The sequence below is a fragment of the Cydia strobilella genome, chromosome 1 (genome assembly GCF_947568885.1).
Source record: "Cydia strobilella chromosome 1, ilCydStro3.1, whole genome shotgun sequence".
Taxonomy (NCBI): Eukaryota; Metazoa; Arthropoda; class Insecta; order Lepidoptera; family Tortricidae; genus Cydia; species Cydia strobilella.
In genome coordinates, this window is record NC_086041.1 from 1,680,029 (window position 1) to 1,701,562 (window position 21,534).

At 38.2% G+C, this 21,534-nt stretch overlaps 1 protein-coding gene across 1 annotated transcript in view; it reads right to left on the reverse strand.

Moving 5' to 3' along the window:
- Nucleotides 1-7,224: 7,224 nt before the first annotated feature.
- Nucleotides 7,225-21,534, reverse strand: part of LOC134751986 (uncharacterized) — a 28,095-nt gene continuing 13,785 nt past the window's right edge. Inside the window, exons 4-8 of the mRNA XM_063687565.1 lie at nucleotides 13,248-13,382; nucleotides 11,317-11,445; nucleotides 9,817-9,985; nucleotides 9,051-9,193; nucleotides 7,225-7,859 (exon numbers count right to left, since the gene is read on the reverse strand). Coding sequence (XP_063543635.1) covers nucleotides 7,761-7,859; nucleotides 9,051-9,193; nucleotides 9,817-9,985; nucleotides 11,317-11,445; nucleotides 13,248-13,382 — 675 coding nt within the window. The 3' untranslated portion in view covers nucleotides 7,225-7,760. The remainder of the gene's footprint in view (nucleotides 7,860-9,050; nucleotides 9,194-9,816; nucleotides 9,986-11,316; nucleotides 11,446-13,247; nucleotides 13,383-21,534) is intronic.

Below are 21,534 nucleotides of genomic sequence, written 5' to 3' on the forward strand. Positions count from 1 at the left end.
ATTCTTTATTGCAACCATGGTACAGTATAGATGTAAATTATAATATACAAAGTCTCACATGGACCCTGTAAGGGCACAGCATATTAATAGCTTACTCATAACATATTATCATTATATTTTTTATTGTATTGTATCTTCTGTTGTCCTTGATTGTATGTAGCAAATTATTAATTTATCTAAAAAAATATCAGGTCATAAAACAATTATTCTAATTACACATGAGATCATTAATAAATGTATTATTTTTGTAAGAATCTTGATTGTGAAGTTCTAATGTTGAAGAAAATTTTTGCTTTGTGTTTATGAGGATAGAGGACGATCGATTCTCCATACAAACATAGCCTATTGACATTATGGAAAATATTTTTACACTCCGTTTGTTTTTTTTTTCGATACGCCCGTCTCGAAAAAATCAAGAAAAAAATATGCTCAAATAGATGGCGCCATATTTGGCTTATGCTCGTGTAGATGGCGACACCGTTTGATATTTAACAATTTTAACACATGTCAGTGAAAGAATATGGGTCAAAGTCATATTATGGCATTCTAAAAAAAACATTTATCCATATAATACAAGGTGCCCATGAGCCAACCCCACCCACTCCCACCCACTCTCTCTATACCAAATTTTATCTAAATCGGTTTAGCGGTTTAAGCGTAAAGAGAAATTAAAAAATTTTTTTTCATATTTTTTGTGTTTTTACTCGGGAATGGTGTCATTTTGATATCATAAATGAATTCGGCATACCCGATTTATACAAAAACGATACCTAACTTGGCCTAGTAGCTAAAATGATATAGTTATCAAGATAAAGTTTTTAACCCCTTTTTCACCACCATGGGGGATTAATTTTTAAAAACGCTGAAAGTATTTTTCTTGCTTTTTAATATAATAACGTTTTGCAAAGTTTTAAGTTCCTAGCTTAAAATAAAATTTGCACCCCAAGACAAACTTTCCTCCCCTTTTCAACCCCCTGAGGGGTTAAATTTCCAAAAACGTCAAAATTAGTTTTTTTGTAATCGTCTATCATACCTTTCTAAGAAGTTTCAAAGCATTTGTAATGGATTCAAACTTTCAACCCCCTTTTAACCCTGTTAGGGGACGAATTCTTGAAAACGCTAAAATCACTTTTCCTGTATTATAATAATATGCCCATTATACAAAGTTTCAAGTAACGCACTCAAAAAAAAAATTGATCTCCATACAAACTTTCAACCTCTATTTCACCTCCTTAGGGGATGAATTTTCAAAAACGCTGAAATTAGTTTTCTTGTATTTCAATAATATATCTTCTTACGAAGTTTCAAATTGCTAGCTTAAAATAAATCTTGAACCCCATACAAACTTTCATCCCCTTTTTAACCCCCTTAGGGGTAAAATTTCTCAAATTTTTATAGTCTATAACCTGGCCGTGGATTTTTTCTACAGATAAGTAAAGTTTGCATCAAAATCCGTTCAGCCGTTTTCATTAGTTGCGCGGTCAAATAAACAGATAAACAGACAAAAATTCTAAAAACTGTTGGAATGTGTTCTGTTATCGATTCTAAGTATCCCCAGCCAATTTTTTTTCGAATATCTTCCATGTACAGACTTTCGACCCTCTTCCGCTTTATTATATGTATAGATGAAAATTTAAAAAAATTAAAAGAGCATAATTCGACCTTGGTCCATATAACATTTATTACTCCATATGACCTCAGGAATGCATGGTTCAATTTTTTCCCTTTCCTCATGGGCACCGTGTATACATATAGTTTGTCAAAGGACTGTCTCATTTCAAACATAGATAGAGAGAATCATACTATTTTTGTCTTACACTACTAGCACCTAAAAGAAAAGGATGAGTTTAGTTTTTTTGCTCTTATTTACTGACAATTTGGTTTGACCAACTATATATTTTGATAGTTTTATTCATTTTTATTTTTAGTTACTCCTGTGTAAGATGGCAGTAAATTTACTGTTAATTTATTCTCTTTGATATAATTGTATTTTATATATAATTAATTGTAGCTAATTTACAAGGTTTTAATTGTGGTGACTTATATATAAATACACTTGTTTGGATAAAATGTTTTTTTGTTATTTATTACTCATTGTAAATTTAACCCTTAAATGCATGATTTAAAAAATTACTACTACTATCATTTTTTTTTCTTTTTTTAACATGCATATACGTCTGCGAGCGATACTCCAAAATATACGCCACCCCAAAGGCGTGTATACATAAGGGAAGGAATGGAAAGATTTGCAAGGTTCTGGTAGGCTTCCGTAGCTCAATTGGTTAAGAGCAACGCACGGATTGCGGAGGTTGCGGGTTCAAATCCTGCCGGAAGTGTAACTTTTTCCATTTTTTCCTTTAATATATTACTACTACTACTTGGCGTTTGGCTTAAAAGTGCGTTCAGAAACTAAAACTTTTTTCTGTTGAATCTGTGAGCTGTCCAATTCTTTGTATACATTTGGCAACAATATGCATTTAAGGGTTAACACCTAAAGTTAAAGAGTCCCCCGGCAAGCTCGGCCGAATTTCACCTTCCCATACAAACGGAGTTTCGTTCTCATTTTAAAACTACTTTTGGATTGTAATGAAACTTTGCACATACAGTCAAGGGCATAAATATATACATTCCCAAAGTTTCAAAAATATGTGTACGCTCTTACACCTTAGACAATGAAGTCGTGCTCAGATATTTTTTTTGCCATTTGTCTGGATCGATATTTTTGCCTTCGACTATACAATGACATGAGGTATATCTAGGTCTGAAATTAGTTTATATAGCTCCAGTTTATAAAATAACCGAAATAGAGCAAAAAACAAGTTTTGTATAAAAACTTAAATACGCTTTTTTTACTATGGTATCTGAAGCTATATAAACTAATTATAGGTACAGACATAGATATACCTTCTCCTATTGTAAGTACAAAGTTCCATAGGAATCTAGCTACTCGTTTTAATATTAGAGCGTAACTACGTTTGTATGGAGAACCGAGCTTGCCGGGGACCCTTAAATCACACAAAAAATGCCTGTAGCGGCAAAGCAAAAACTACCTTTTTACTTTGACATAAGACTGACTTTCTCTTGGTATGTCAGCGATATTTTTAAATAACGAATAGATGCTTAAACATAGACCTAGCATTACATAGATCAACTATACGCGTGCGCCCGTGAGGGACAAAACATACGCAATGCGACAATATGATTGGTCGAGTAGATTTGTAGCCCACCATAAACCATACTAAATAATTTACGGTGGGGAATAAAAAAAATGTGAGACTGTGACAAGCAGGGATGTTGCGAATATCCGCATCCGCTACCGCGGAACTTCCGCATTATTTTCAGCATCCGCATCCGCATAAAATCGATGCGGAGCTTAATGCGGATGCGGATGTGGAACATGTAGGTACAGGAACGTCTTAACGGCGGCGTAAGTGCTAGGTAATTTCGTCATTAGCCAATAGGAATCTCGTTTCGTTTTTGTGATTCGTCGATCGAGCACTTTAGCCTATGACGGACAGCGACAAGCAGTGAATAGGTTGTTTTATTCAGACTTTAGTATAGTAATGCGATTGTGGGGCACCTACATTCTTGTTCAAATACTAAGTTTCGTTTTTTTTTTATATAAATTTCTAAAGTGTAATATTTGACGTTTTTTATGTGCCTAATCTCGACATCCGCATCCGCATCCGCGGATGTGAGCCTTTAAAAATCCGCATCCGCGGATGTCAAAAAATCGTCATCCGCAACATCCCTGGTGACAAGGACAAACATAGACAGCGCTTTCTCTGCTACTCCTACTGAAAGATACATAAGACTATCCCGTTCGGTAATTTCCCCCCACCCCTTCCCGATCCAGTTACTAGATTCATGTGCTGGTCAATTAAAGAGTATATAAAACAAAGTAAACTGTTTTATCTGGTTTATTCAGTGCATTTTCACAGGAACAACAGAACTATGAAACTATAACCTTTCTAAATCTAAGCCAAGAGTTCTTAACAAGTGGGGCGTATAAAGCTATATCAATAAAACCCGTAAATTAGTACTTTACCACTATAAAACTAGCAGGCGAAGAATTAGCCTCATGCATGAAGTTTATGAATAAAATATTTTTATTCGGATGTTTGTTACCGTTATATCATGTTACAAATGCATTTCCGTTATTAAATTATCATTTAATTGCTTAAAATAATAAATAAAAAGTACAAAAATTTGCGTCACGTGACGTCACGCGTTCGACAGATTTGTTCACACGTGTCATTAGCAGCAAACGTCAGTTGGACCGACCAACGTGTGACGTCATCACGCTCTGTCGAATTCGCGCCAAAAATTATGAGCGTTTCAACAGCTCAAAATTTTTCAACATATATTTTTTTAATAAACAATTTTTTTTCCGGTGTTCAAACAATATAAATTATGATTACAAAAAAAAACATGCATGGAGCTAATTAAAGATTGAAATACTTTAGTTCCGATGTAAGGTTGAGAACCCCTGATCTAAGGCAACATTCGTAGACTCCACAAGTGTCTCAATTTGTACTAAAGAAACTTGTACTCTTGATAATTACAAACTTTACAATTCAAGAATTAGATACGCTGGCTATGTGCACGACAGTGGCGCCCGCCTGGCGGTTATGAGAGACATTAATTATTTGACAAAAGTTCTCATTTTACACATCTAGTCATCAGTCTACAATAGGGAATATTCCGCGAAACTCCGCGCAGGGGGCGCCACTACCACAACCTGAGGGTCTATCGCAAAACAAGAAAATCGAAATTTCGTTATCTAACATCTCTGTCATGTGCGTATTCGAGCGATAAAGAGGCAGATAGCGAAATTTCGGATTCGCGTTTCCCGGTAGGTTCTCTGTAAACCAAACCGCCTTGGTGCATCAATGTCATATTTTATTATCTCTGAAACTTGTCAAAAAACTGTAGAAGGCACAGTATGTATGTTACTCTATGGTTTACTAAACAGGCTAGTGCTGCACTCTGGCAGAACATTGCAGTAATACCCCCTATTGTAATCTTTCTTAGGTAGCCTATGTCGCAGGCAAGTAGCGTTTCTATGACTAAAATAAATAAATAAATAAATATACGACTAATCTTACTTCTACGTTAGGAATGTTTAGATCTTTTCACTGGCTAGAAAATAAGTACAACGTTCAGCTTTCTGTTAAAGCCTTATTTCTAAATTAAACTTAATATTAAAGTAAATACGGTAAACTTATTTTTTAACGTACAATAACAATTTGACTACATATGCTGTTAAAAAAAGAAAAATGTGGTATTTTCTATAAAAAGGGACCTTATTGTCGATGGCGCTTACGCCATTATATACGATGCTCCGATATAAATACAATGACGCGCGACGCTGTGCGGCGTAAGCGCCATCGACAATAATGTCCGTTTTCATAGAAAATGCCCCAAATTTTAGTATAAGCCAAAAATTAAATAAGTATTTGATATGGAATTCTTAATCAGATGGCTCCTCTATACCACCGGCAAATAATAAGTAATAGTATTATCATAGAGAACGGCCACGCACCGCCCCGCCCCGACGAGTTACCTCGCCCCGCGACAGCAGATTGACGGCCGTTTGCCGGCCGCTCAATACTGTTTTTAACCAACTTACACAATTGCGCATGCCGCGTGTACAGACGTGCCGTTCACACATAGAAACGAAAGAGATTTTTGATGTGTAGCGTGTCCGCCCTGTGGCATCGGCAATGGTGGTCCATTACAGAATGGACGACGATTCCATCGTGTGGCCACGCGCACAATCATGGCCTCCGCTTCCTTTGATGTTTGCTCAAAAACCGACAGAATGGCGATTACGCTCCATCATCGCTAATGGTGTAGAGGAGCTAAGATACTGACACCAGGTACTAAAGTTTACTTAGTCATGACAGTTTGAGCCCTATAAACCAAAATTAAATTAAACATACTTAGAAATACAGTGCATTTATTGTAATCTTGATTAACTTCATGTGTAGGTAAGTGATACAAATTTAAGAAGAAACAAAAATCTCCTTTTTTAACAAGTTAAATAACTTAAAAATAAGTGCAATACTATCTTTAACGGTTAGTAAAAACAGTAAAAACCACAGAAGTATACACAACATAAAAAAAACATTTAGGTCAACATTAGTGTTACAACACTTACAACCATAAACTTTTAAGTATCTAAACCACACTTATATTCTAAATTGGGGCATTTCCTATGAAAAGGGACCTTATTGTCGATGGCGCTTACGCCGCACAGCGTCGCGCGGCATAGTATTTATATCGGAGCATCGTTTATAACGGCGTAAGCGCCATCGACAATAAGGTCCCTTTTTATAGAAAATACCACATCCAATAAATAAAAACAATGTTGGTCAACATTAGTGTTACAACACTTACAACCATAAAATTTTAAGTATCTAAACCACACTTATATCCTAAATTCATGTTCACAAAAAAAAATGTCATGATTATGTCGAGGGGTGAGCGGTAAAACCCGATAAGTCGTGCAAATGGGTTTTTGAAATTCATAAATGTCATAAATGAAAAAGGCGCGAAATTTTCTATGGGACGATATCACCTTTGCGCCTGCATTTTTCAAATTTGCCGCCTTTTTCTACTGACAAGATTTGCTTGACCAACTATATAAGTGAGGTGCGTAGTTCTCATTTAAAATAAAACATGTAAGTACTGAAAAAATTTACCTACTAACAAAACACGATAATAAATAAGTGGACCCAAAACCTAAATAATTAAATAAATAAGTTAGTCATGTATCCGAAATGAGATTTCTGGTTTTTTCGTACAGGAGCGTAATACAGTAAAGATAACTGCAATTATTATACTATATTATATTTACTTGTTCATAAAAATCGGACAAGTGCTAGTCGGACTCGCCCACCTAACCTAAAAATAAGTAGGCGTGGTAAAGTGGACTCTGTGCGGTGCGCGCAAGGTTCATTGTTGCGGCTGGTCGTGCAGCGCGGATTCAGTTTCAGTATTGGCAATGTCAGTTAGACAGTTGCATGGTTTTGAAAAAACAAATCACAATTAACCTTATTCCAAACACATAAGGTGCAAAACTAAATGACACGATCACATCTAACCTAAAAATAAGTAGACGTGGTAAAGTGGACTCTGTGCGGTGCGCGTATGGTTCATTGTTGCGGCTGGTCGTGCAGCGCGGATTCAGTTTCAGTATTGGCAATGTCAGTTAGACAGTTGCATGGTTTTGAAAAAACAAATCACAATTAACCTTATTCCAAACACATAAGGTGCAAAACTAAATGACACGATCACATCTAACCTAAAAATAAGTAGACGTGGTAAAGTGGACTCTGTGCGGTGCGCGTAAGGTTCATTGTTGCGGCTGGTCGTGCAGCGCGGATTCAGTTTCAGTATTGGCAATGTCAGTTAGACAGTTGCATGGTTTTGAAAAAACAAATCACAATTAACCTTATTCCAAACACATAAGGTGCAAAACTAAATGACAAGATCACATCTAACCTAAAAATAAGTAGACGTGGTAAAGTGGACTCTGTGCGGTGCGCGTAAGGTTCATTGTTGCGGCTGGTCGTGCAGCGCGGATTCAGTTTCAGTATTGGCAATGTCAGTTAGACAGTTGCATGGTTTTGAAAAAACAAATCACAATTAACCTTATTCCAAACACATAAGGTGCAAAACTAAATGACAAGATCACATCTAACCTAAAAATAAGTAGGCGTGGTAAAGTGGACTCTGTGCGGTGCGCGTAAGGTTCATTGTTGCGGTTGGTCGTGCAGCGCGGATTTGAGCTCCATGGCGAGCTTGTAGCCGAGCTCGGGCCGTCGGTCGCGACCGTCCACCATTGCTGCCACCTTAACAAAAATATTTTTAAATTTCTAATTAATAGGGAATATTACGCGAAACTCTGCGTAGGGGGCGCCAGGGCACCACTACCACAATCTGAGGGTCTATCTTGAAACAAGAAAACTTTATCTAACATCTCTCACTCTTGCATATTCGAGCGATAAAGAGGCAGATAGCGAATTTTCGGATTCGCGTTTGCCGGTAGGTCCTCTGTAAGCAAACCGCCTTGATGCATCAATGTCATATTTTATTATCTCTCAGTATGGGGTTCTTCAAAAAAGGAGTGTACAGGTTTTTAAAGGGTCGGCAACGCGCATGTAATATCTCTGGTGTTGCAGGCGTCCATAGGCTACGGTGACTGCTTACCATCAGGTGGGCCGTATGCTTGTTTGCCACCGTCGTGGTATTAAAAAAAATATCTCTGAAAACTTGTCAAAAACCTGTTAAAGGTACAGTATGTATAAATTACTCTATGGTTTACTAAAAAACGTTCGCTTAATTTTATTGGTATAATACAAACCAGATAAATCACGATAATAAGGCGTTGGTAAGTGTGCGCAATTGATTTGATAAGTGTACGCGTACATATTGCAAGATCCTAGATCCTTCAAAAGAGATTTATTTCTGACAAGTTTTAGCCTATTTGCTGAAACACTCGTGCCGCATTTTTTTTCAATAATGTGACAAATTGATCTCGGCTTTGTTCACAAATACAGTAAGGAAGTATGTTATAACGAGTTAAAGAAGATATTTAGACACAAAGTACTCTAACTTACTGCCATCGAAGCCGCCTTTTGTACTTTAAGGTTGTTTTTTGAGCAATAAATTATCCAAAATGAATATATAAGTATATAGTACAATAGTTTAGTATGGGTTAGCACATTGTAACTAGCGAATTCTCAATATAACTTGAGACTCCGGTGCCTGTTAAGATCAATTCTTACAGGTAGATGTTGCTATACGCCACCCTTGGCGTTGAGGGAAGGGATGGAAAAATTCGCACACATCTGGTAGGCCTCCGGGGCTCAGTTGGCAGAAGCGATTGGACCGGTGTTCCAGTGGTCGCAGGTTAGAGTCCTGCCGGAGGTGTAAAATTTTCCATTTTCCCTTTAATTTACTGTATGTTTAAATTTACACAACGAACTTTTTTCATTTTTTTTTCATTTAAAAATATGTAAGTATATATATGTATTAAATACCTGGTCTGAATTGACGATGACGCCGTTATTGTTGATGATGGTGTTTTTAGTTTTCTCGATGTCGGCGAGGTCGACGCCGCGGGACGCGTCGTCTATCAGGATGGCGCGGTACCCGATCGCTAAAGCGTCAGCGATTGTTGCGCCTGGAACAACATTATTATATTATTATTATGAACTCAATATTGGCCCACTGCTGGGCCAAGTCCTCCCTCCTATTATCCACGTACCCCTAATACCCCTATCCTCGGAATCTCCCACCAATCTTTGTCAAAGGCGTCAAGCTCGTCCCGCCATCTCCGATGAGATCTACCGATGCCTGCTGCCCAACAATTTGTGAGACCCAACGGGTGGCTGTTTTGGCCCACAGACCATCCGTGAAACAAAACACAAAATTTAAAATTATACGTTCAAACAGGCAGGGGTTCCCAGCAGGGCGTTTATTCTAATACCCTAATAATCTAAGGCGAGTAAGGCGTTTTCTGAAAAGTAAGAAATATGAGTCCTTGAAAAATGAGTGTACAGTTTTTTTTAAATATGCGATCTGTCTAAAGGTCACTGTAATCGGTTAAGTGTGGACACTCGAGTGGTTAAATATATGATTATTTCCAAGTGCGCGCACTACCCTGCTTGGACTCGAGTCCGCACTGGTGTGTGACTAAGTGTGCGCATAAAAGCAAACTACGTACGCGAGCCAACATATATTATATTCATGTTGGTGGGACTGGTGAGCGTAAGTGTCCGCACTAGTGTGTCTAAGCGTACGCACCGACGCACACGTCGTACGCGAGCCCGCAGATGTAGATGTCGGTGGCGCCGCGCGCGCGCAGCTCGTGCGAGAGAGTGGTGTCGCTCAGTTTCTTGTTGTCCCAGAACACGGAATACGAATCCACCTCGGGGTTGGTACCCTTGTACACCTTCACGGCTCCGTCCACCACCTTAAATAAAATAAAAAAGTGAGTTATTACTTTAGCAAAAATATTTAAAGATAAAAACCGGCGAAGTGTGAGTCGGTCTCAAGCACGAATGGTTGGCGCGGAACGCAAAAAACGGCAAAAAAATCACGTTTGTTGTATGGGAGCACCACTTAAATATTTATTTTATACTGTTTTTAGTATTTGTTGTTATAGCGGCAACAGAAATACATCATCTGTGAAAATCCCAAATGTCTAGCTATCACGGTTCATGAGATACAGCCTGGTGACAGACGGACAGACAGACTGACAGACTGACAGACAGAGACAGACAGACAGACAGACAGCGGAGTCTTAGAAATAGGGTCCCGTTTGTACCCTTTGGGTACGGAGCCCTAAGAAAGGAGTGTTATTACTGTAGCAAAAATATTTAAAGATAAAAACTATTCTAAGTTGTAGAAAACGCGTGTATTTGGGGAATTTTCTATGAAAAGGGACCTTATTGTCGATGGCGCTTACGCCGCACAGCGTCGCGCGGCATTGTATTTATATCGGGGCATCGTTTATAATGGCGTAAGCGCCATCGACAATAAGGTCCCTTTTTATAGAAAATACCACATTTAGCCGGGAATCGTAGCGTCAATAACTCTCTAAGTAAGTCTCAGCGATCCTAATTTGCAAGCCAGCATACGATCATGAGCTTTTACATTTAGGATAAACTTGTCAATTGTGATTCTTACTTATTGCTGACTCGCTATTGCGTCCGTGGGGCTCAAGGAGTTAATATGCAATTGAACAAGATCATTTTATAGTAGATATTGATAGATTACAAGATTTTTTTAATTAATATTATGGAATCATATACCTACTTGACAAAGAATAGCAACTATTAAATTTTGTTATAACCTAAGTTTATCAAAATAGCGACGAAGATGCATCGGGACATTTTCATACAAAAATCAGTAATATTAGTTTTTTTTTATCCCTAAGGTCGCACAAGCTGCGCGCGGCGCCACCGACATCTACATCTGCGGGCTATTAGACCACGTGTGCGTACACTTATACACACCAGTGCGAACACTTTGACTTACCATCAGTGCGGACACACTTGATACACAGGCTGAGTTTGGTGATCCAAATGCCATTTTTTGTCTAAGTTTTGAGGAAATTAGGTTTGCTCTGGTACAAAAGGCCTTCTTTAGCCTTTAAGGATTGAAGATAAGATAAGATAAAGAAAGTTTATTATTCATGTAGGCATATTACAATGCGCTTATGAACGTCAAATAAAGCTACGCCAGGCCTTGAATCTTGAAGACCCGCCCGACACTTAACTAACAATACTATTTATACTTTACCTTCAAATCAGGATGTAGCTCAGCGCCCCAGGTATCCTGGACGCAGTGTCGCGGCCACAGCCTCTGCCGCATCGGAGGCGGCCCAGCGAACACCACTGTATCGTGGGCAGCGGCTTTGTCTGCTGAAACCTGGAAAAAACATGCATTTTAGACAGAATCGCCTGATGGTAAGCACTAACCTCAATCATAGAATAAGTAATAGTATTATCATACAGAACGGCCACGCACCGCCCCGCCCCGACTCGAATTACCTCGCCCCGCGACAGAAATCTGGCGGACTTCTGGCGTACTCTCAGTACTATTTTTAAGCAACTTACTCACACTATGACGCATGACGCGTGTACAGACGTGCCGTTCACACATAGAAACGCAGGTAATGTTTGATATATAGCGTGTCCGCCCTGTACCTCAATACTCAATATACTCATACTCAAATATTCATATAATTCATATAAATCGGACACCTCTCACGTTGCTCCTCGGATAGCCTGGAGAGTTATTATGACGGGTAAAGTTGAAGGCACTCAGGGCCCTCCTCCTACTAGATGGTGTGCTCAAATCACTGCACCTATGCAATTAAAACTGCACGAGGCTTCGCTTGGCGAAGAATAGAAGCCTATGGAGGAACCTGATCAACAGAAGGACATGATGTCACGGGGTTGTAAATGCGTTGTCGGCATTTAAGTTTCTTTCTTGTAGGTTTGAAGGTTCGTACACGAAAATTGTGGATAGGGCCCTTTATATTGTTTGAATTTATATTGTTTTCTAAGACTTAGTTTGCGAACCAGCTGTTAATTGCTACAAATCAGGGACCGGACAATACCGGACAAAAGCCTTCCAATTGGCGTCCCTTAAACACGGCTAACACATTGAAAGACTTTCCAGTATGAACTGCAATTCATTCCCTTTAGTAATGCCGTAGTTCAGCTTTGCGTAAAAGAGACAGGATTAGTATATATGACTATATATCTGTCAAAGAACGCCGCCGCTGCCGACGATCGCTCGTGCCGCACTCTCTTACGCCAGGGCGGCGGAGCTGCGGTTCCCGCAGCGACGGACAATCTACATTACAATCTAGATTGTACTGTAGAGAGGGAGGGGGGGGGAGAATGAGGTGGATTCCGTGGTGGCCAAAGCTTTGGCACTGTTATAACCTTAAATTATAACCATGAATAATTCAGAAACCATAGCATCTCCGCGGGGGGAAAAATGGAGGGGAGGTTCCCCCCACACACCTCCAGCCCTTCTATTAAGGTGACTTATTTTAAGATTTTTACCGTATTGGGCTACCGATTTCTCAAATGGGTTAGCTTTATATAAGGGCTTTAAAAGCAAAATGAAAGGGTTTCGTCTGGCAAAGGGTATGGTGAGTTAAACCCTCTGGGATAGCGGGCCGGTCCCTGCTACAAATAGATAAAGCAATATTTTTCTTTAATAACAAAACTTCTGTGAGACACAGACATATTAAATATATTAACAACGGGTCACTCACGTATTTTAAGTCGAAAAACGCTCGACATGTTTCACTTCGTACCGAGTAGTGTCATCAGGAGCTTGCGTTGACGGTGACGGACCAGCGCAGACTGCGGACCGCAGCCCTCCGCGCCCGATGACTCGGCGTGGGCGCCGGTGGCGGCAGAGGGAGAGAAACTACCCTCGTTTACGGCATTATTATCAAATGATGGGTTGCACACAACACTCACTACGTCATTCGCTAATGGTTCGTCCACACTGTCCACCGACGTAGTGCCCAAAACAGTTTTCCAGCTCGGAGGCACTGACCAACCACAATCACGGTTAAAATCCTCCTGCTCTTGATGACACTCCTCGGTACGGAGTGAAACATGTCGAGCGTTTTTAGACTTAAAATACGTGAGTGACCCGTTGTTAATATATTCAATATTTTTCTTAGTGTTTATCGTAACACTTACAGGGCTGGAGACGTGAAGCTCTCGTAGGTGCACGTTGTCGATGAAGGACACGTGGTCCGGGGGATGCCAGTCGAGAGAATAAAACACACAGTCGAACGGGATGGTGTCCAGAAGTCGGTTAATGGGCTCTACGACCTGGAACAAGTAGGGATGATGACACATGTTGAATTTTATAACAAAATCTAGTTAACAGGGGCGTAGCTAGAGGATATGGCGCCCGGGGCAGTCACCAAATTTGCGCCCCCTGACGACTGACAAAAATTTCCCTGCTGCTGCTTTTTGCCCATTTTGGCGCCCCCCTTAGATGGCGCCCGGGGCACTTGCCCCCTCTGCCCCCCCCCCCCTAGTTACGCCACTGCGTCGTAAAATAGATAGCCAATGAACTATTTATCACAATAATGTGGACATTAAAATAATATATGGAAATGATGCTGCTGATGGTGCTGGCCGGGGTGCAGGTAGGCCGAAAAGGAGATGGCGGGACGACTTGGACGCATTTTATCCGGATTGGCGGGAAACTACAAACAACAGGGTCCAGTGGAGGAAGCGAGGGGAGGCCTTTGCCCAGCAGTGGGACACTAAACTAGGCTAGCAAAAAAAAAACGGAAATGATAAAAAAATACAGGATCTAAATGTTTCAAAATTTTAAGTTTTTATTAACTTCCAAAAAGGAATAAAGTAAAGATACTATTCGATTCCTTGAATTTTATTCAAAAAAAGATTGAATTGCAATTTTACTTATTTTCCATACATTCAAGATGAGTAATTAGCGGGTATTATACAGCTTCCAGCTAAACACTGATTAAACAAATGGTTCAAAGTTGTTTAGTAGTAAATTTCAATTAAATTCCTTGGAGAGCCTTTATCCCTGATTAAGCGTGTTTAAAATAAATTAACCAGTCATTGAGCTGGTTAAGAATATTACGATTAATCTGGTTTTGCTGACGATGTGTTTCAATTGCGTTTTTTAACGGAGATCATGCCATTCTTATTTAAGTACCTACCGTAAATGTCCCGTGAATAGTTGAAGGTCTGCTCAATAAAGGGGACACTAGGACCACAGGGCGGACACGCTATATATCAAAAATCACTTGCGTTTCTATGTGTGAACGGCACGTCTGTACACGCGTCATGCGTCATAGTGTAAGTTGCTTAAAAACAGTACTGAGCGGCCGGCAATCGGCCGTCAATCTGCTGTCGCGGGGCGAGGTCATTCGAGTCGGGGCGGGGCGGTGCGTGGCCGTTCTGTATGATAATACTATTACTTAATCTGTGGTAGTGGTTACAAAGGGTTCTTTAAACAAACGGTTAAATGCAGTGGTGGTTGTATGGAGGCTGATGCAAGAGTGATTTAGCAAAATTTAACAGTAAAAAGGTGGTTTAAATTTAGGTGCCTCTAATTGGCCACGATACAAATTATGTGGAGCCCTCCTATTGGTGCTTTAGAAAATGCTTCCGTATAGTAGCCGAGCCCGACGGCTGCGATTAGCTACTGCATGGATAATTTGGGGCATTTTCTATGAAAAGGGACCTTATTGTCGATGGCGCTTACTCCGCACAGCGTCGCGCGGCATTGTATTTATATCGGAACATCGTTAATAATGGCGTAAGCGCCATCGACAATAAGGTCCCTTTTTATAGAAAATACCGCATTTATAAACCAAAAGAGTTGCGTTCGCAACAAGGACACTGACCTTATTACACAAATGTTTAAGCAAGTTTTTTGAACAAATAAAATAATCATGTTTTTGCCAAAATTGGTGACGAAGTACTAATACTATTACAGTTTGTAACATTTTTGCCTGATTTTTACTAATTACTTTTAATTATTTTCAAATTATTTCAAATTTTCTATGGGACCAAGGGTTATCGTCCCATAGAAAATTTGAATTTTGCTCCTTTTTCTACTGCAAAGATTTGCTTGACCAACTATATTATGGCCTCCAACTTTTACGAGTTTGAAAATTATAAGATTATGACAGCAGAGTTTATTAAATATCATTTATAGCCTATGTTTTTGTAGGAATAAGCGTTTTCTGCGGTTTTCCTTTGCGGAAGTGGTTAGTAAATCGAAACATTAGAAACCTGCAAATATTTAACCATTTAGGAAGGAAAGAAAAAGAAAGAAATCCACAATAAATAGTATAAAGAAAATCGGTATCTATTTATAAGTTCCGTGGCTGCAGTGCTAAGTGGGTCAAAAATATTTTCGTTGTCTTGTTTTTTGTCCCCAAAAAATGTGACGGAGTGGCTTTTTGTATGGGATGAAATTTAGTATTTAATTATATTATAATCTACAGCTAGAAAGAAATGCAATAGCGCTCAACCAGGGACCGGACAACCCTTTCCGCGATAAAACCCTTTCAATGGGCGACACTTAAACACGGCTAACACATTGAAAGACTTTCCCTTTTGAACTGCAAGCCCATTCATACCCTTACCTTTGACTAACCCTTACCGAAAAGTTAACCAAAAATAAGGCTAGCTCTTAATAAGGGTTACCCTTATCTTTAAGCGCTTTTTATAAAGGTTTCCCTTTGCGTGAAAGAGACAGGATTGGTATATATCTACTGTAGTGTATGAAAAGGAAAGAAAATACGTGCCTTGTTAAAGAACGCCACCGTCGCCGCCGACGATCGCTCGGATTCGAAGTAATGTGTGCTTTAATGAACAAGGTAGACGACTTAAATTAGCACGCTTATAAGCCCTTTATAAGGCTAACCCTTATAAGCAATATGCAAGGTGTTGGTGAGCGGATGATAAGGGTTTTGTAAGAGTATTTGGGCTACCGATTACTCAAATGTGGTAGCTTTATATAAGGGTTTTTAAAAGCAAAACAAAGGGTTTCGTCTGGCAAAGGGTATGGTGAGTTAAGCAATACCCTTATAAAACCCCGATAAGGGATAGCGGGCCGGTCCCTGCGCTCAACTTTTTTTTATTTATTTGATAAAAAGACAAAAATAGAGGCGTGACAAAAATAGTTGTCAGAAAAAAGACAGCGATAAGGATTTTGACCCAAGTACAGCCGGTAAGTACCCTTCCTTTGCTAGGCAAATGATTTAATTCTTTCACCTACTATTTCGCCTAAAGAAAACGTAAACGAAATGGAGTAGATCGATCTATTTAGTTGAAAGGCCGTGATACCCACCGTTTAAATATAATAGGCAACTATCGATCACCGAGCGGTAATATACTCTTCATAAATTACCTCGATGCGAAGGTAATGAATGACCACAATAGCCTATAAATATTCGCGGATTAATCCATATACCAATCAAGGGCAAAATTCTGTGAAAATAAACACGCAAAATTATATTTTGATGTGTTGGTAAAAGGTTCAAAATCAATTGGCAAATGGTGGTAAAGAAGGGCCATGTCGAAGCTTAGTATCACGTTTATGTCAAGGAGTAATAGGGTATTTGACTACTAGTCAAATTAGTTTCTTTTTTCAAACTGTCAAAACGATTTTGCTACTATAGAATTTATATGAAACACTAGCATGTGACGTCAAAATCAAATAACCTACTCTTTATAGTTTTATACGGGTTTTAAAATAGAAATTGTGTCTAAAAATAGCTGCTGTTTACGTTTCTCTATTAAGAGGCCGGTGTCGATTTTAGTCGCAAAAATGTAAAATTGATAGATTTAGTCGGTGAAATTGTACACCTTTTGTTACCTAATTGAAATAAGAAGTACTGGTTTCTATTAGCATGTCTTCTTATCTTACCTTTTATCAGATTAATTTTTTGAAAACAGACTCACTAAATTAGTAATGTTGGTTTTTCTGATGGACGTTTAGGTAAACGCGCGTAAAGCACTGATTTTGTCGCTCTTATTTGTAAATTTCGTAAAGTTTGGACGGCTAAACATGTTAATTTTGTATTACACATATCCTGTACTTGACGTTTTTCAGACTACACTTTTATTATTATGACTTTGAAGTAGTGTAAATGAAAGTTAGATGAAATCAATTTTCTTCAGAAATTATTTCAAAACAAGTGACAATTTCTTTGAAAAACGACTTAATTTCAACTTAATTTTGATACTTAAACAATCTACAACATTTGCTGAAACTATTCTTATACATCAATTTGTATAATTTACCACCATAAATTTTTGATGAATTTTTAAAAACTACCCCTTCTTTTCATATATTACCGGTGACGCACGCTCGCGACCTCATTATTAAAAGGCAAGATGAGAAGACGTGCTAATAGAAACCAATACTTGTTTTTTAGATATTACGTAACAAAACGTGTATAATTTCAACGACTAAATCTAACAATTTTAAATTTTTGCTCCAAAATCGACTACGGCCCCTTAATCTTCTGGTGCTTTATTTCATGCATGGTGTAAATTAATTTATTTTAAATACAGTCAAAAAGGGTTATTGATAGTGCTGATGCGATGACACTGTGGAAGAGTAAGATGCTTTCAGCTGCAAAATTTAGGGAAAATGATTTTATTTGTTTACTTATCGATATTTTTTCTTTGCTGGCAAAACTCGTAGGCCAATAAAATTAGATTTTTTCGAAGAATTATTTCCGGCAATCTGGAAATGAGTGTAATCCATGTTTGCGCAAGCCCAGGAGGTGTGCATACATTTTTGCTCTTTTTAGGGTTCCTTAAGCAACTAGGAACCCTTATAGTTTCATTATGTCCGTCTGTCCGTTAAGTCCCATATTAATTCCTCAAAACGCTTTTCATGGATCTAATTTATCTATTGTACGACTAAGGTAACTAGTCATAAGCAGGGTTCGAAAGGATAATTATCGTGATTTTTATGCCTGATAATTATCGATTTGATAATAACCTAAAATTTACGAAGTCTAAGTCGCGATAATTATCAAAGACTATAATTATCTGGATAATTTCGAACCCTGTTCATAAGTTTGTAGGTCAATTAGAGTTTTGAATGATTCACGGTTAGTTTCACTAGACTTATATTGACCGGGATATAGACCGTGATTACCTTTTGTATTATTTGTGAGCTCCCGATATTTCGACGCAGTTACATGCATCATGTTCACGGGTGACTGAAGATAGCGGGTGGGTGTCAAGTGTGAACGCGACCGGACCAACAAGTGTGAATGCGACCGTTGGTAACGTTGAAAGTGAACGCAGCCGACGCGCAAGAATGAGGGTAGACAGAGCGCTGTCTACACAACTTTGACACCCACCCGCTATCTTCAGTCACCCGTGAACATGATGCATGTAACTGCGTCGAAATATCGGGAGCTCACAAATAATACAAAAGGTAATCACGGTCTATATCCCGGTCAATATAAGTTTTGTAGGTCAAATTAAACCAAAGTAGGTAATCAAATTAAAATCAAAATCGATGAACACAGCAGTTAATCGTCTGTACGCATTGTACCGAATCACAAACGGCGTCAGGCTGCGAATCGATTAAAATAAACACTAACTACAATGGACCCATGCTTGAACAGGACCATTGTGTGAAAAATTACCGAGGTCGCACGTTTCATAAAGAAAATTAATTTCCTATGATGTAAATAAAGGTTATTTGTTAGTAAACATAGTTATTGAAAATATTCAAGAATTTGAATTTGTTTTGTTGTCCAAAACATAGTATTAATTAAGGTCATTTAGAAGTCGTAAATATATTCTGCTGAACTTTGATAGTTTTCATTTTTATGACTAAAACCATTTCACAGACGGGGCACTCTGCGCAAGGGATATTTATAGGAATAAGTATTCTAATGGTCTCTTAAAGACCGAAAGTTTCGTTTGTTTCATCTTAAAATATTACGCCACAATCGCTTTTAGCGAACGGTCGAACTATTATAGCCTCCAACTGTTACGACTTTTAAAAACTATAAGCTTATGACAGCAAAGTTTATTAACTATCATTTATGGCCCATGTTTTACCTGTGTCATGTCATGAAATCCTCTACCTTAGGTATATTCTATCTATATAATCTTCTTCTTTAGATATATTTATTTACACATTGTTTTCTCTGTACTGACCTATCTCGCATTTCAGGCTTCGCAGCATACACTATTTCAGCAATCGTAAAGTTAACCGTCGCGAGTCACTTAACATTTTAGTGTTATAACCAAGTTATAGGTCGTCTGTGGACATTGATTTCAGCAATCGTAAAGTTAACCGTCGCGAGTCACTTAACATTTTAGTGTTATAACCAAGTTATAGGTCGTCTGTGGACATTGATTCGTGATGGCTCTTTGTAACGACATTATTTATTTATTTATTTAATCTTTATTGCACAAAAGAAAAACCTTACAGTACAAAAGGCGGACTATCTTATCGTGTCGCTTCTTTTCTACTTCTTTCTACTGATTGAAGTTTAAAGTAAGTTTATACTAAGACTATTTGTAAATTGTAATGACATCTATTACATATTAAAGAAAAAGTGACGAAGCCCTCCAGTGGTGAAGGCCGGATTCGAACCGGCGTCTTTAGCTATCGCGGCTAACGCCATGAACCCCTAGGCCACTTCGCCACGCTAAGTCTATTTGGTTTATACAAGCAGCAACACTCTTACCTTACGTCTTTTGTAATGGCGATGGTACTACTTGAATGGTTTCTTTTGTTCCATGGTGTAATAAATGGAGATGGACCACATAAATCAAAGTAAAGATATTTTGTAAATATAGAAGATAACTAATATATTAGCTATCGAAATATTTTCAACGACCGTTCATATGAAACTTGAAACACTCGATAAGTAAATGTGAACTCCTAAAAACTTCATCATCCCTGTATTAATAGCAGATGTGTAAATGACGGATGTCCAAAAATGTTAAAGGTATAACGTACAATTGGTGCCGTGACCAGGATAAACACTATTTTTCTGAACAGTATACGATTTCTATTTATGCACCTTGTACCAGCAAGTCATATCTATCTGACAGCTTGCTGTGCTCTGAAAATCACGTGATTCGTGTGAAGTGTTTATTTACAATATGCAAACTTTTTCGATATCTACAACTGTTTTGGTTGGTTTACCGATGCTCCTGTTACTTGAAGAGTCACTTTTTCAAACTTATTGTTGTCTTTAAACAGTAAACGTAATCAATTTCATGGTTTAAAGGTGGTAAGAAAGATTAGCGAGTTAAATAATTAGATTAGAATAGAATAGAATACTTTATTCGTAAACACACACAGACATAGACATACATTAAAAGAACATGAAAATAAAGTGCCACGAAATGAAATTCGTGTCATACTGCAGTAATCAGAACAACTTTCACAATTAGCACGAGTTAAGACGTTATCTTCAAAGATATCAGCAACTTGGAAGTTTCTAAGGTGATTATTGCACTTGTGCTTCGTGCCGTGAATCTGTGATAGTGAAAGAAGATAATGAGAAAATATGAGCTTACTGAAAAGTACCTATCTTAATCAACTTATATCAATTAAACAAGAATTTATTGGGCATTTTGGTCGTCATAGTTCGACCAATAATATACCTGTCATGCAAACATACAGTAGCGGCAAATGGTCTATCATAAATTTTAGGCTTTTCATCATCATCATCATATAAGCCATTTATTGCCCAATGCTGAGCATAGGCCTCTCTTCTAGTACGCCACTTGTCCCGGTCCTGAGCTAATCTCATCCAGAAGTGACACGCAATCTTCCGGATGTCGTCCACAAAACGAGCCAACGGACGCCATCTTCATTCATCCAAAAGCGGCCACCATTCCGTTAACATTTTAGTCCACCTGCCATCACTGCCTAGCAACATGTCCCACCCAACTCCGATTTAGTTTGATAATTACGGTTTCGGCTTTTATTTAGACATAAGTATATATACGGTGGCAAAAAAATAAGTGCATTTTTTTGCGATTTCGTGGTTAGTCCCATAGTAAAAGTCACTCAGTATAATCCCAAAACTTCCCTGGCAACGGGAATGTTTAGTTTAGTTTATTTCTTTCACAATGATAAATTACAATATAAATTATTCTTACACTAATCTATATGAATTTAAATTATGATCGTCAATTATTCGGCATGCAAACGTATAATTATAAAATGTCAACAATGTATGCACTTATTTTTTAGCTACCCTGTATATTAATAAATCTTAAAGACGGTCTTATGATTTCTATTGTACCAATATTAGGGCGAATAAATGCAGAGATGTGATTTAACAAGGTTTCAAATGAAACAATTTGTTAACCGAGATTTCTCGGTCGCCCGATACCCAAAAGTTTAGTCTAATTACACGAATTTTCGAATGAATTGTATTAATACCTGATTTATTCGCTACTATACCCAAATTTAAATAAATACTTTAGT